This window comes from Mesocricetus auratus, unplaced genomic scaffold, assembly GCF_017639785.1.
Source record: "Mesocricetus auratus isolate SY011 unplaced genomic scaffold, BCM_Maur_2.0 Super-Scaffold_100020, whole genome shotgun sequence".
Lineage (NCBI taxonomy): Eukaryota > Metazoa > Chordata > Mammalia > Rodentia > Cricetidae > Mesocricetus > Mesocricetus auratus.
The window spans coordinates 34,165,596-34,179,159 of record NW_024429201.1 but is presented as its reverse complement, the minus strand read 5'-3'; the positions used below and the strand labels follow the sequence as shown (position 1 = coordinate 34,179,159).

At 38.8% G+C, this 13,564-nt stretch overlaps 1 protein-coding gene across 9 annotated transcripts in view; it reads left to right on the top strand.

The window, feature by feature from the left end:
- Positions 1-13,564, top strand: part of Mef2c (myocyte enhancer factor 2C) — a 161,815-nt gene that overhangs the window by 110,342 nt on the left and 37,909 nt on the right. For 7 of the 9 annotated variants that reach the window (XM_013126243.3, XM_013126239.3, XM_013126252.3 and 4 more), the window contains one exon: positions 11,455-11,598. In XM_013126243.3, the coding sequence (XP_012981697.1) occupies positions 11,455-11,598 (144 nt within the window). Of the gene's footprint in view, positions 1-11,454; positions 11,599-11,657; positions 11,796-13,564 lie in introns of all 9 variants that reach the window. The other 2 variants (XM_021223511.2, XM_021223517.2) reach the window with 1 other exon arrangement.

The following is a 13,564-nucleotide window of genomic DNA, read 5'->3' as shown; positions in this document are numbered from 1 at the left end:
AGCTAGAATCAATGAACAAAATGGGAAGAGAAATAAACATAGTTCCTACCAACCCCTATAGAAAGTGGGGTACACTGTGACTGGCAACAGCTTGCACTGACAGGTAAGAGAGTGTAGGCTATAGACCACTCTCATTTCGAATGGTGTCATGCATTGATTCTACTTATGAATGAAAGACTACAGAAACTACAAGGAAACAAAATGTCACAGTTTGACCGTAGTGCAATTACTGAAGATAGCATATGTACCTCCTTTTGTTAGTAGATTTGTAAAAGATGATGCTCTGAAGAATTATTTTTAAAGCTCCAGCGCCTCTTCCCCTTAACAGATTTGCAGCGGAAGTGCCACAGTCTAAAAAGATTCATATATGGAGTTGCATTCACGTTTCATGCTCTCACAAAACCTGCTTCCTGATCTTTGTTAATTTATTCCTTTCCTCTCTTATTTTGGTGTTGTTGAATTCATTCTGGCTTGCTTTTTCTTCTCCTTCCCTTTTTGAGAAATCATCAACATCAGCTATTCTGCAGACCCATCTTGAATTTGATTGACTTTATGAACATCGTGCCTCCTGTTTAATATTTAGCTTTAGGTTGACCCTTGGTTCAGGATGTCAGGGAGTGTTTCATGGTTGAAGTGTGTCAGACTTCCCTGCTCAGTGTTCTACACTAACTACATGTCTGGATTCCAGAAGAGATGAGGTGGAAGGATCCTTGAGTGCTCTAAGCTGCTTCCCTATTTATTAGTTCTGGAATTGATCACATTTGCAAATTCTCCCCAGGTTAAGGTGCTTCCAATAAGACTAATCCCAGAGCCTAGACAAACAGGGGACTACAGACCAGTTTCCAGCACTTCAAGGGAAACAAACCTGAGCTGTGTCCAAGAGTGCCTTAAACATGGTTGTTGGGCATGCGTGTATGTTCACAAACATCCCCCATGCTCTTTCCTATGATGCTTTTTGTATAATTTGCATTCTGCTTAAAATACCTCTCTATTTTCCCTTTTTCTACAATGAATTTCATTCTTTATTTCCTCTGTCTTACAGAGATTACCCACTCACAACTTTCTGCCATAACCATTGTAACATCATCACTAATCCTGGGGTTTAAATTTATATCAACCCACTAATTTTTAAGCAATGGAATAAGGATATAACTAATTTACAAGAAACTTCAAATTATTAATTATCAACAGTTCTGCATTGTTTTCTGCCTCAAAAACTATACATTTCAAAAACAGTAAATTTTTAACAGTTACTTTAAAAAAGTAAGATGCCAAGTTTTAAAAATAATATGAAGTATTTATTAAAATAGTAAAATGAGGGGAAAATCCCATAAAGAAGCCATTGCACTGAGGCTTCTCTTCCTCCTCCTGACACTTGGGTATTCTTTTCTGCTTTGTTTATATATCCATTTAAGTCTGTCATTTATGTTCCAAACTTCTATTAAGCTCTTGCCGTGTCCCAGGTCCCATGCTCCATCCAGGCAATACAAGATGACGAGTAAAGAGACCTGTGCTATAAGAAGCTCCCAAGAGTAGCAAGAAAACATGCAACAGTTTGAACCATATAGTCAGAAAACCAGATCACATCTGGAAGACCAGAGGCAACACCCAAGGCAGAGTAGCAGTTGGCAAGTATAGATTAAATGGTCTGGATCCTGCTGCTGTCTCCACCTCACAGACAGACAGCTTAGGTCCAGCTGGGAAACCTCAGCAAATGTTAACACTGAAGAGGAAATGTGTGTCCCTTTCTTCTGTACAGCATTTGCTGAGTTGAGCACCTAAAGTATGTCAGACTGTTGTGTGTAGCATTCCAAAGAAAATACAGGAAAAGGTTTTGTTAAGGACCTCTTAATGCACCCCAGGAGGCCGACACATAAATGATAAATAATGACTAACCAAGGCTACAACTGAAAATGTGTAAAGTCTGTGCTTGGATGGTAGAGAAATTACTTTAACTGTGTGATGCAAGAAGATCAAAGTTGGCATGATGGCCTGTCAGTTGCGTTTTGGAGAAGGAACAGCAATGTCTTGACTTACTCCTGAAACCCAACTGGAGGAGTGTCTCTGTCACTGCTAATGCACCATGATTCTCCCTCCACCTTCTGGGAGATGGGGAGAGCCAGATGACCCTTAGTCTGTGACCATTAAAAAACATGTGATGATTTTGACACATTAAAAGTCATTCAAATGTTGAAAAGCAATTTACTGGAATAAAACCCTCTCAACTCCATTATTTTTTAAGCTTTATTGTATTAATTTTTCAATGACTTGTATTTGGAGACAGAAGATATATGTATTTGAGTGTGGATTCCAGCAGAGGCTGGCAGCATCAGATCCTGCAGTTGTGGAGTTACAGGTGGTTAGGAGCCACTCAACACTGCTGCTGAAAAACAAACCCACGCTCTGTGGATGAATTGTACACACTCTAGCCTGCTGAGCCATCTCTCTAGTCCCTCTAATACTATCTTTTAAGGAAAGTTTGGACCTTTAATCTAAGTTCCACTCCCAGAGAGCCAACACCCTCTTCTGGCTCTGTGGGTAATGTATCCCCATGTTCAAACCCATACTCAGAAATATATCTACAGACATAATCAAAAATAAAATCCACAATTTGCTATAAAATTAAGCTGCTTTTGATTATTTTTCTTTATTTTTGAGGGTAGAATTCATCATTTCCCTCTTTCTTTTCCTCCTTCCAAACCCCTCCTTGCTCTCTTTAAAAGTTGTGGCCTCTTACATATTTATATATGTATATAAATATACAGGTATATTACTAAATATAACTTGCTCAGTCTGTATGTTATTTGTATATATTTCAAGGCTGATCGTGTGGTATTGGATAACCAGTTGGTGTGCTCTTTCCTGTGGAAGACTTTCTCTACTCGTAGCACTCCAGTTGCCTCTACTTCTTAGTGTAAGGTTGAGGCCTCATGGGCATTTCCCCATCCACTCTGCCATGTCTATTGTTGGTGCCCTTGTTCAACTCTTGTTTAGGTAGTCACGTTGGTGAGACTTTGTAAGTGTAGCTTCTGACATTTCTAGGAGTCACTATTGCATAGCAAACTTGGTCCTCTGGCTCCTATCATTCTGCCCCCTCTTCTCAAATGTTCCCTGAGGCTTATATGAAGGAGTTGTTTTGTAAATTATCCAGTGGGACTGAGCCCCAGAACTTTTTTTTATTAAGAAAGGCGTCTCTGATGAGGGGTGGTAGTTACACTTACATGAAGGTATAAGGATAAGATTTAGAGTGTGGTGAGGAATTATGCTGGTCTAGCAAAGTGCTGTTAGTAGACTCTTTACTGAGGTCCATGATTGCACTAGTTCACTCGCCCCTGGACTTTTGCTAGGTTTCTATTACCAGGTACGACTTCCCTCCTGTAGAGTGGGCCTTAAGAGATGGTTGTTGACTACCAGAAGCATGTAAGTGCCACTTACTGCACCTTCATGTTTATCTTGTCATGATGGTCACTGTCATGGTGCATGAGTGTTGTAGCTGTATAGGACTGTAATGCCTCCTCCCTTAGCAGCTTGCACACTATTTTCTGAAACCACATAAATTAAATCACAAGAAAGAGGCTTTAAGGTTAGATCTACCTTAAATTATCCAAGATCTTCATCTTAAGTATTATCTTCAGTTATAGGGTCTTACCTTCAACCTATGGGAAGCAACCAATAGTCTATAATGAATTACCTTAATGAACCAGGCGAAAGGAAGTTTTCTCATGCGTGGTACTGAGGACTTTATTATTCTATAGTTTTTATGAGGACCCAAGTGGCATAACTTTGTTTTTGGGAGGGGTACATGGGAAAGGTTGAAAGGAGAATGCCTGAGAAGTGCAGGAGGGAGTGAAAAGGGGGAAAATGTAATTCTGTAATTCTGTTTTAACTAAAACTTACTTAAAATTAAAATGACAGAAAAAGATAAAATCTTAAAACAAACAAAAAAACACTGAAATGTGTAGTTCCTTCTATACATACACATAAATACACACAGAGAGACACACACATCTTTCACCAGTAGAAGAAAATATATGTTTAGTATTACTATTAATCTAGAGGTAAACACTGTGATAGTTTTATATTTTCAACTTTTCACTACAAATACATAATTTGTTACGAGTTAAATTCTCATATATATGACTCACTCCTCTAATTAAGACCAAAGTGCTAATTGTACTAAATCCACAATATATTGAGTGTCTTTTTTATTTCTGGAGTAAGAACAAAGAGAATTGTGGTACACATAAATGTGGTACAGACAATGTTTACAGTTTTGGTTATTAAAACTTACAGAGAAATTTCTTGGCACTTAGTCTTCCCTTGCCCAAAAGCTCTGTTAGAAACGATAAAATAAAACACACAGTATACCTCCACAGAGAACTTTTTACTTTCAATGTATAGCCTAATTGCAGGTTTCAAGGAGCGTCTTAGGGTGGCCACTCCCAGATGGTGAAGTGTCCTGAGCCAATGTTGGGAGCCCTTGCACACAGTGCTACACCTCCAGGACTTCCTGTGCTGAAGCCCACGGAGCTTGTCCTCATCAGCTGCTAAAGTTAGGCTCAGAAAGCTTAAAATCAGAAGAAAGAACACTGCCTTTCCTGTTTTCCTCCTTGGTTTTTGTGTGAATGCAGCATCCATGCAACTAGCAGTAATAATTCCTGCATATGTTCTTGACACATGAACATCCCAAAGTCAGGAATCACCATTATGCAAGAAAACGTGATTATTTGGATTTTAACAAAGGTTAATGAGAGTAATTTGTGGGTTTTCACAAAAGGGTTTTAAATCTCTGCTGTATAGTTAGGCGCAGATAAAAATTAGAAGACAATGAAAACATGTTATTCAGGACTGAAACTACAGACAGAGAGAGAAATAGGAAGGTTTGAGTTTCTAATATGAGATAGTAGCTCTTTGAAAAAAATGTTGAATTTTACTTAAGTAGCCTTAAAATGAGATATATAAGTTTCATAGAATTGAAAAAGGCCAATAATTTGGATGCCTTTTCTGTGCTAAGAAGAGATGGTTCTTTTAAAGAAAATTAAGAATTAAAACAATGCATAGCTAAAAAAGAAAAGTCAGTTTAAATCCTTGCATAAGGACGAGATTGTCTAGTTGATAACATAATGCATAAGACAAGAAAGAAGGCTCCATGTGGCATCCTTTTTCATTTATATTCTTTTCAGTGATGAAATAGAATCTGCTACCCTACATCTATTTCATTAGAATTTTTGAAGCACCTGTCATCTATCATCATTGGTTTATACATATTTCAGGTTTTCCCCATGAACAAATGTAATAATGCGGGTCCATATGTCCACATGTCTGGGAGTAGAGATGCCGCATGACTGTTGGATTACCTGCCTGGACGTCTCCCATTTATTGTTTGGGGTATGTCACCTTCTGTCAGTCTAATTACTTCTCTAAGAGCGGCTGCTCTCTGCTCACTGTGTGACAATCACACTTTGTGAATATACCCCAGAAGCCTCTGCAGTCAATTGATCTAGCCCAAAAGTGTCACTCTTCTGTGGCAAGCTGGCTTCAGTATACAGGCTTACTGAAGATTTGCAGAATTCTCTGGGGGTAGTCTATTTAGATAGAGTGGTTTCGGTAGACACCTTGCCTTCTCTTGGCACACAGAAAAAGATTGCTTTAAAATATCATCTGAGGGAGGCTGCACATACATCCCATCTACAGGACTTCTATCTCTATCCAAAAATGGCTGTCCAAGTGCCTATGTTACCTGACCAGGACACTTATAAAAAGATCAGAGACGCTTTCAAGGCCAACAGCAGAGAGTTTGATTTTGCTAGAAAAGTCCTAAAGGGATATGCTTCAGATCCATTTAGTAAGCCCTTTAGCTCGTATTGACTATTCATTACTGTGAATAGACAGACTTGGCTGCCGCTAACAGTAGTTCCTTTGTCATCATTAAACAGCTGTAGATTTTAATATAATAAGGACAAAACTGTTCCTCTAGTTCTGCATTCACACTATGGTATTCAAGTTTGTGCCACCACTTCCATTTTCCAAGCTTTATAATTCCACCATAATCATTTGTTCTTGGCAGAAATATGTTATGCAAGCACTTAGCTGAGGCTAATATTTTTGAACAATTTTTCCAGTGTTCTGGTTATGTGATTATAGGCATTTAGAGCTTGATATTAATTTACTCTCAGATTTTGTGTTTCTAGGTCTCAAAAAGCTCTTTTTTTAAAATAACACAATTTAGCTTAAATCATTATTTCCGTACCAGTCATATTTATTACAAGATAGTGTCATCAGACACCAGAGAAATTTGTTGGGAGAAAACCATTACATTTCCATGCCACCGCTTCGTTTTCTTTCAATGATTCACGCCATTCTTCAGGTACAAAGTGGCTGGCTAGTGATGTTTTTGGTATATTAATCCGTAAATAAGTGTTTTGTTGACCAGCAGACCCTCTCCCTCATGACTAAACCTTGATATCAAATGACTAGCGTATAGCTTAGTCGGTAGAGTGCTTGCCTCCCAAGGACAAAGCCACGGGTGGTTTGATCCACAGCACAGTACAAACCAAGAGTGACAGTGCATACCCGTAATCCTGGTATTTGGAAGGTAATGGCAGAAAAATCAGAAATTCTAGGTTATTTCAGCCATATAGCAAGTTCAGTGTCAGCCTGAACTCCATGAAGCCCTGCCTCAAAAAGAAACTGATGTCTAGGAAGTGTTGATACTTGTTCATATTTCCATCCTCAACATTTTCCAAAAACCTAATTCATTAAGTTGTCAACTTAATTTATGCTAATGTGGAGTGGACTTGCTGCAGTTGAACTTGAGACAAAGAGATAAAGTCTGTGTTCCTTATTTCTTAAAAGCAAAAAGTTTCAGCAACAGAAGTCAGCCACTCCTGCTTGTCCCCAAGCAGTGACCAAAGCTCCAGTAGCCATGGCTGGCAGTACTGGTTTGAGGTCTGTCATAAGGTTTCCTAAACTCATCATGAAACACTTATGAGACAGAATGAGTTAACATTTGTGGAGGTATTTCGATGAAATATAAGCAGGGTTTGAATCTTTATAAGTCACAGTGTCTACCCACCCAAAAGCTTCGGGAGAGTGTTTAACACACATGTATGTGCCAGATGGATAGTAATGACAGTTGACAGGCCTCTTTTAACCCTTGCGTTCTGTTGTCAGAAATCTGCATATCAAAACAACGATACTTTTTACAATAAGATTTGCTGGCTAAAACACACATTGAAAAAAATCTACTGTGTATTAAGACGCTAAATTAACATAATTGACGCTTAGAGGTTTTCATAAGAATATCTTTTTTCTTCTTTTTTAATTTAAATTAGAAACAAGCTTGTTTTACATGTCAATCCCAGTTCCCTCTCCCTCTGCTTCTCCCTTGCCCCACATCAACCCCCTATCCCATCACCTTTCTGCTCCCCAGGGAGGGTGAGGCCTTCCATGGGGGCTCTTCCAAGCCTGTCATATCATTTGGAGCAGGGCCTAGACCCTCTCCCATGTGTCTAGGCTGAGAGAGTATCCCTCTATGTAGAGTGGGCTCCCAAAGTCCATTGGTGTACTAGGGATAAACACTGATCCACTACCAGAGGCCCCATAGATTAAATAGATTAACCAGACATTTAAGGTAGCTTCTTGACTATTGCTTAGCTGGTTAGTTGGGGTCAACGTTGTATATCTCTGGGCATTTCCCTAGTGCCAGATTTCTCTTTAAACCTATAATGGCTCCCTCCATTATGGTATCTCTTTTCTTGCTCCCCTCTATTCTTCCCCTGACTCCATCTTCCTGCTCTCTCGTGTCCTCCTCTCCACTCCTCTTCTCCCTTTCTCTTTCTTCTAACTCCTTCTCCCCTCCCCTCATGTTCCCAATTAGCTCAGGAGATCGTGTCTCTTTCCCCTTCTCTGGGGACCATGTATGTCTCTCTTGGAGTCCTCCTTGTTTCCTAGCTTCTCTGGAGGTATGGATTGCAGGCTGGTAATCCTTTGCTCTATGTCTAAATCCATGTGAGTCCATTCCATGTTTGTCTTTTTGTGGTTATCTTCCTCAGGATAGTTTCTTCTAGTGGCGTCCATTCACCTGCAAATTATAATATTCCATTGTTTTTTCTGCTGAGTAGTACTCCATTGTGTAAACGTACCACATTTTCTCTTCCCACTCTTCAGTTGAGGAGCATCTAGGTTGCTTCCAGGTTCTGGCTATTACAAATAATGCTGCTATGAACATAGTGGAACAGATGTCCTTGTTATATGAACGTGCATCTTTTGGGTATATGCTTAAGAGTGGAATTGCTGGATCTTGTGGTAGACTAATTGCCATTTTCCTAAGGAAAATGATTTCTAGAGTGGCTTTACGAGTTGGCACTCCCACCAGCAGTGGAGGAGTGTTCTCATAAACTGTCATTGGGTTTTTTATTTTAGCCATTCTGACAGAGCAAGATGGTGTCTCAGAGTTGTTTTGAGTTGCATTTCCCTGATAACTAAGGATGTTGAGCTCTCTATTGAGAAGTCTCTATTTAGTTCAATATCTCACTTTTTAATTGGTGTGTTAGTGACTTCTTGGGTTCTTTGTATATTTTGGAAATCAGCCATCTGTCAGATGTGGGGTTAGTGAATATCTTTTCCCATTCTGTGGGCTGACGTTTTGTCTTGTTGACGTGTCCTTTGCCTTACAGAAGCTTCTCAGTTTCAGGAGGTCCGATTTATTGTCGATCTCAGTGTCTGTGCTACTGGTGTTATGTTCAGGAAGCAGTCTCCTGTACCAATTCATTCGCGGATACCACCTACTTTCTTTCTCTTCTAAGAGGTTCAGTGTGGCTTCCATAAGAATATCTTAATGTGCCTGATAGAAATATAAATAAGGAACTTTTGGAAATTACTAGATATTTTCTTTATAGTACCTACTTTTCTCTTTTATAAGAGTATTCATTTCAATCATGTATGCGAGTGGTTATGTATGTTCTATTTGTGCCTGTAATGTTTGTTAGTGTGTTGTTAGTGTGGGTATGTGAGGGTGTGCATGTGAGTGTGGGTGCATGTGTGTGTTTAAGCATGTAAAGGCCACAGATTGATATCAGATATCCTGCCCTACCTTTAATTTTTGAGGTGGTGACTCTTACTGAAGCTGTAGCTCACTTATTCAGATAGACTAGCTGGATCTGCCTTCTCCACTCTGTCCTAGGATGATGAGTTGCAGACCCACACCATTAAGTCCAGCTTTTTATATTAGTCTGGGTTAGAAGAACTATGTCCTCATGCTTGAATGGCAATGAGACATTTCTCCAGACCTGTAAGTGAACTCTTAACAGATGATGGATGGATGGATGGATGGATGGATGGATGGACACACATACACGCATGCACACATGTACTCGAGCATACTCTCAAGCACACACACACACACATGGACTGTAATGCAAAAGACTCTGTTTCCTTAGAAGCTCAAGAATCTGTAGAGGCCAAAGCAAAAACACATTGAAAATACCACAAGTAGAATGTTTGTGTGATTGAGATAATACTAACAAAAGAGGTTAAGATGTAAAAAAATTAGTAAATGGAATTATCATCCTAGTGTTTCGTGATGTCCTTTCTAGTGGTATTGTGGGACTTCTCAATGAGTACTTGTTCTAGGTCAAAATCTATGGTTGTAGACTCATAAGAGGGGGACAGGTGGTCCCACCAATTAAAAATTCCCCAAGATTACTAATGTATATTTTACCATCTTGTGTCAAAATATTCATTTTAATATTCAAACATCTTACCAAATAAACTGTAACCATATGTTTGTTATATTATATCGCTATAACATTAATAAATATTTACAGAGCTGCATTATATCCTAGATGTATGAGAAATGGTAGCTCTCAGTTGATTTTAAGAACAAACCTTCAATGCCTCAGAAAGTAATTTTATGGGGCTGGAGAGATGGCTCAGCGGTTAAGAGCACTGACTGCTCTTCCAAAGGTCCTGAGTTCAATTCCCGGCAACCACATGGTGGCTCACAACCACCTTGAATGAGATCTGATGCCCTCTGCTGGCCCGCAGGCAGAAGATTTGTATACATAATAAATAAATATTTAAAAAAACGTGTTACATTTGTTGAAAAAAATTAAAGATACTACAAATTAATAAAAATTAAAAAAAGTGTTTATTCATCTTTAAAAAAAGAAAGTAATTTTATGTAACCCATTAATTTGTTGCACACTGTTAAGAATCAATGGACTTGAAATTTTAGGCTGGACATTCCATTGGAACATGGCACTTTTATTTTCCCTTGGCTGGGCACTTCAGCTTTTGCTTTGTTTGTGTCTAAGTTCATCATTTAACACGGATCAGCACTGCAGAACTTCCCATTAGTGACAAACAGATAGCTGTGCATCTCTTTGTGTCCAACCCTGCTAATACCAAGAAAAATAAGAAATAGAGTGTGAGACTCTTAGTTGTTAACATGTCAAGTTGTGTGATTAATCAAAAGTTTTATGATCTTCAAAACCACCACATTGTTTCTGTCCACTGGATTGTATGTAGTTTCGTGGAAAACCATGCTTTTTAAAAAGAATAAAATTCAAGACTTCTGACTCATACTTTTCTTCTGTTTTCTTAGTATTTATTCCTTAGTGACAGCTAACACTAGAGCAGACTACACCAGGAGACAGGAGGCTGGCGCTAAGCCACTGACTTCACTCTCATGTGTCAGAAGAGTCCCAGGCTCATCTCTGTTCAACTGAGACCAGGCATTTTTGCTGTTTGATAACTACTGACTTGGTTGCCTATATACACTGTTGTCTTCCTTACTCAGCTTGGGATAATGAATCCATAAGCTCAGACATCCCAGTGTTGCTTCTAGCTCCTGTTTGGGAAGATAATTTCTCAATATTGGAAATCTCAATACAGAATCTCACACTTACACAGAACTCTAACAAGCAAAAACAATTCTTCCAAATGAGCTTCTTCCTTATGCTTCATGATTATTTGGCTTCTCTTATGCCCTTTTGCTGTCAAGTGCCAGGGGTGGAATGGAACAATAATGCCAACCACTATACTAAATCCAGAGATAATGTTTGCAACATTTATGCTTTTTTCATCTCAAGTTCTGAATTCATTGTGCAACATCCTGACTCCTTATATTTCTGTGGGAAAAGAGTATTGTATTGTATTGTACTTTGCACACTGTATTGGGTTGTAATTGTGTTTCATTATATATTTCTGTCTGAATTCCATATCAAGAGATTCCACGTTCTTTGTTCATTGAATCTAGCTACAAACACGACAGTTCCTTGTTGTTAAACTATTGATGAACACTGTTGAAATTGCTCGGTCTCTCCTTGTGATTTCTTTTCAAAAATGTGGTAGAACATATGTAATAATCTGAAATGCTGATTTTCTCTAACATCCCTAAATGTCTCTTACAGCCTTTGTCTAGGTTTGAACTTTCCATATTATGTATTTCAGACATTGAGAAAGAAGGGCCTTAATGGCTGTGACAGCCCAGATCCCGATGCGGACGATTCAGTAGGTCACAGCCCTGAGTCTGAGGACAAGTACAGGAAAATTAACGAAGATATTGATCTAATGATCAGCAGGCAAAGATTGTGTGTAAGTACTCAAAACACCTTTCATTTGTTTTACTCTTGATATTTCTCTGAACCTGGCAGGCATTGAACAAGAAAGAAAACAAAGGCTGTGAAAGCCCTGATCCTGACTCCTCTTACGCACTCACCCCACGCACTGAAGAAAAATACAAAAAAATTAATGAAGAATTTGATAATATGATCAAGAGTCATAAAATTCCTGTAAGTACCAAAGGTAGATGGCTGATCTGCTGGTAACCGCTCCAGTAACATGCCCTTAACCCTCTCGGTGATAGCTTGCTCTAAGAAGCATTGCAAAGTCAGACGGATAAAATAGCCATCTCATCCCACGGGCAGTGCGTTTAGAAAGCAACCCCTGTGGGACACTGAAATTACATAATCTCAAAGAGTTGCCATGGAGAAGTTCATTCTGAGGTAGACGAGTTCACAGGAGAAAGAGAAAACTCTATGTGACATGCCCTGAAATTACACAACCTTTGAAACATGAAGTTCTCACACAGATCAAACAACACAAGAATTGCTTTCCACACAAGTTTGGTATGCAGAGACCAGATACATGAGTGGGACAGTCTATCCGTCATGTACACTGACAGCCATGACCTAAGTAAAGGCTGGTTTCTCAATGGCATCAACCCCTCCCCGTACACATGAAATTCAACAGCACTGAAGGGCTAAAGCTAATGTGCCGCAGGAAGCAAGCTGCATGAAACCTAACGGTAAGACTTCAATGTCTGTGTGATTTTAAAGCTTTCATCAGAATATTATCTGCTTTGCCTACACCAACATCTTCCATGCTTTAACTTTTGGCTAAATTATGTCTTAACCGATTCAGAAATGTTCTAACAATCAATGCCTTGCCAGATAGTTAAGAAAAATAACTGTGCATGTATTATTTTGTTTGTTCAAATGTATAGAAGAAAATGGTTATCTTCTGTTGGATTCAGTCATCAATCAAACAATGTTAATTCTGTAGCATAAAAGGATTATACTCAAGGCTCACATGCTGTGAATAATGTTAGCACCTGAATCCTAATGTGTATACAAGCTTCTCAGTACATAATTAATTTTTTTTAGAAAATTGCCTTTCTGGTAAGTTAGAAAAGCAGCTTAAACTTGAGTATTAAAAACAGATCTGCAGTGAAAATGGGCTTTGTTGATTATCATGTAGACATTTGAGGTGAAAAGCTGGAAACCATACAGCACTCACGAAGCAAATTGATGCCTTTCCACAGTCAGCACACATTAAACCTCTACTGGCTGAAATGAACCCTTTAAAACTTATTTGCAAAATCGTGTTTATTAGAAACTCTGTCTTCATGGTTGCTTACTTTTTCTTTTGCTAAATGAAATGTCAGCAGTACAGCTTTTTTATGTTTCATGTTTTGAATCCTTTTTTGAGATTATAACATAGTTACATCATTTCTCCCTTCTCTTTCCTTCCTCAAAACTGTCTCCTATACCCTTCTAGTCTTAAAGGTCTTGTTCCCTTCCAGCACTCCACACATGTTCACAGTGTTTTACCCATCAAAGAAACCCATATATGCTTGCTAAGCATGCAAAATTCTTAAATGATAAAACGTCTGTCTACATTTATTTTACCCAGAAAAGTGAAATAAACAGTGCCTTTAGGTAAATGGCTAGTTCTTACAGCCTGAGTTTTTCTTGCTGTACACAGAATGAGCTGTTTGAAAGCTGTGTGCACAGAGGTTTAAACGCAGGACTGTAAGGCAATGCCTTCAGTACCTCGGATCAAATGAATCCCCTGCACAGATCGGGAAAAGGCGAATACCCACCATATTGCTGATGATTTTCAGCAAGGGTGAAGTATGGAGCTTAAATATGGAGGAAAATTAAACCCCCAAAATTTCAGAGGGTATTCATGGATCAGTTTCCCCGTATTTTAAAGGGAAAGAAGATGTGATACTCACCTAGATTCTCTGAGATATTTCACCCTGTCAGGTAAAAAGTCC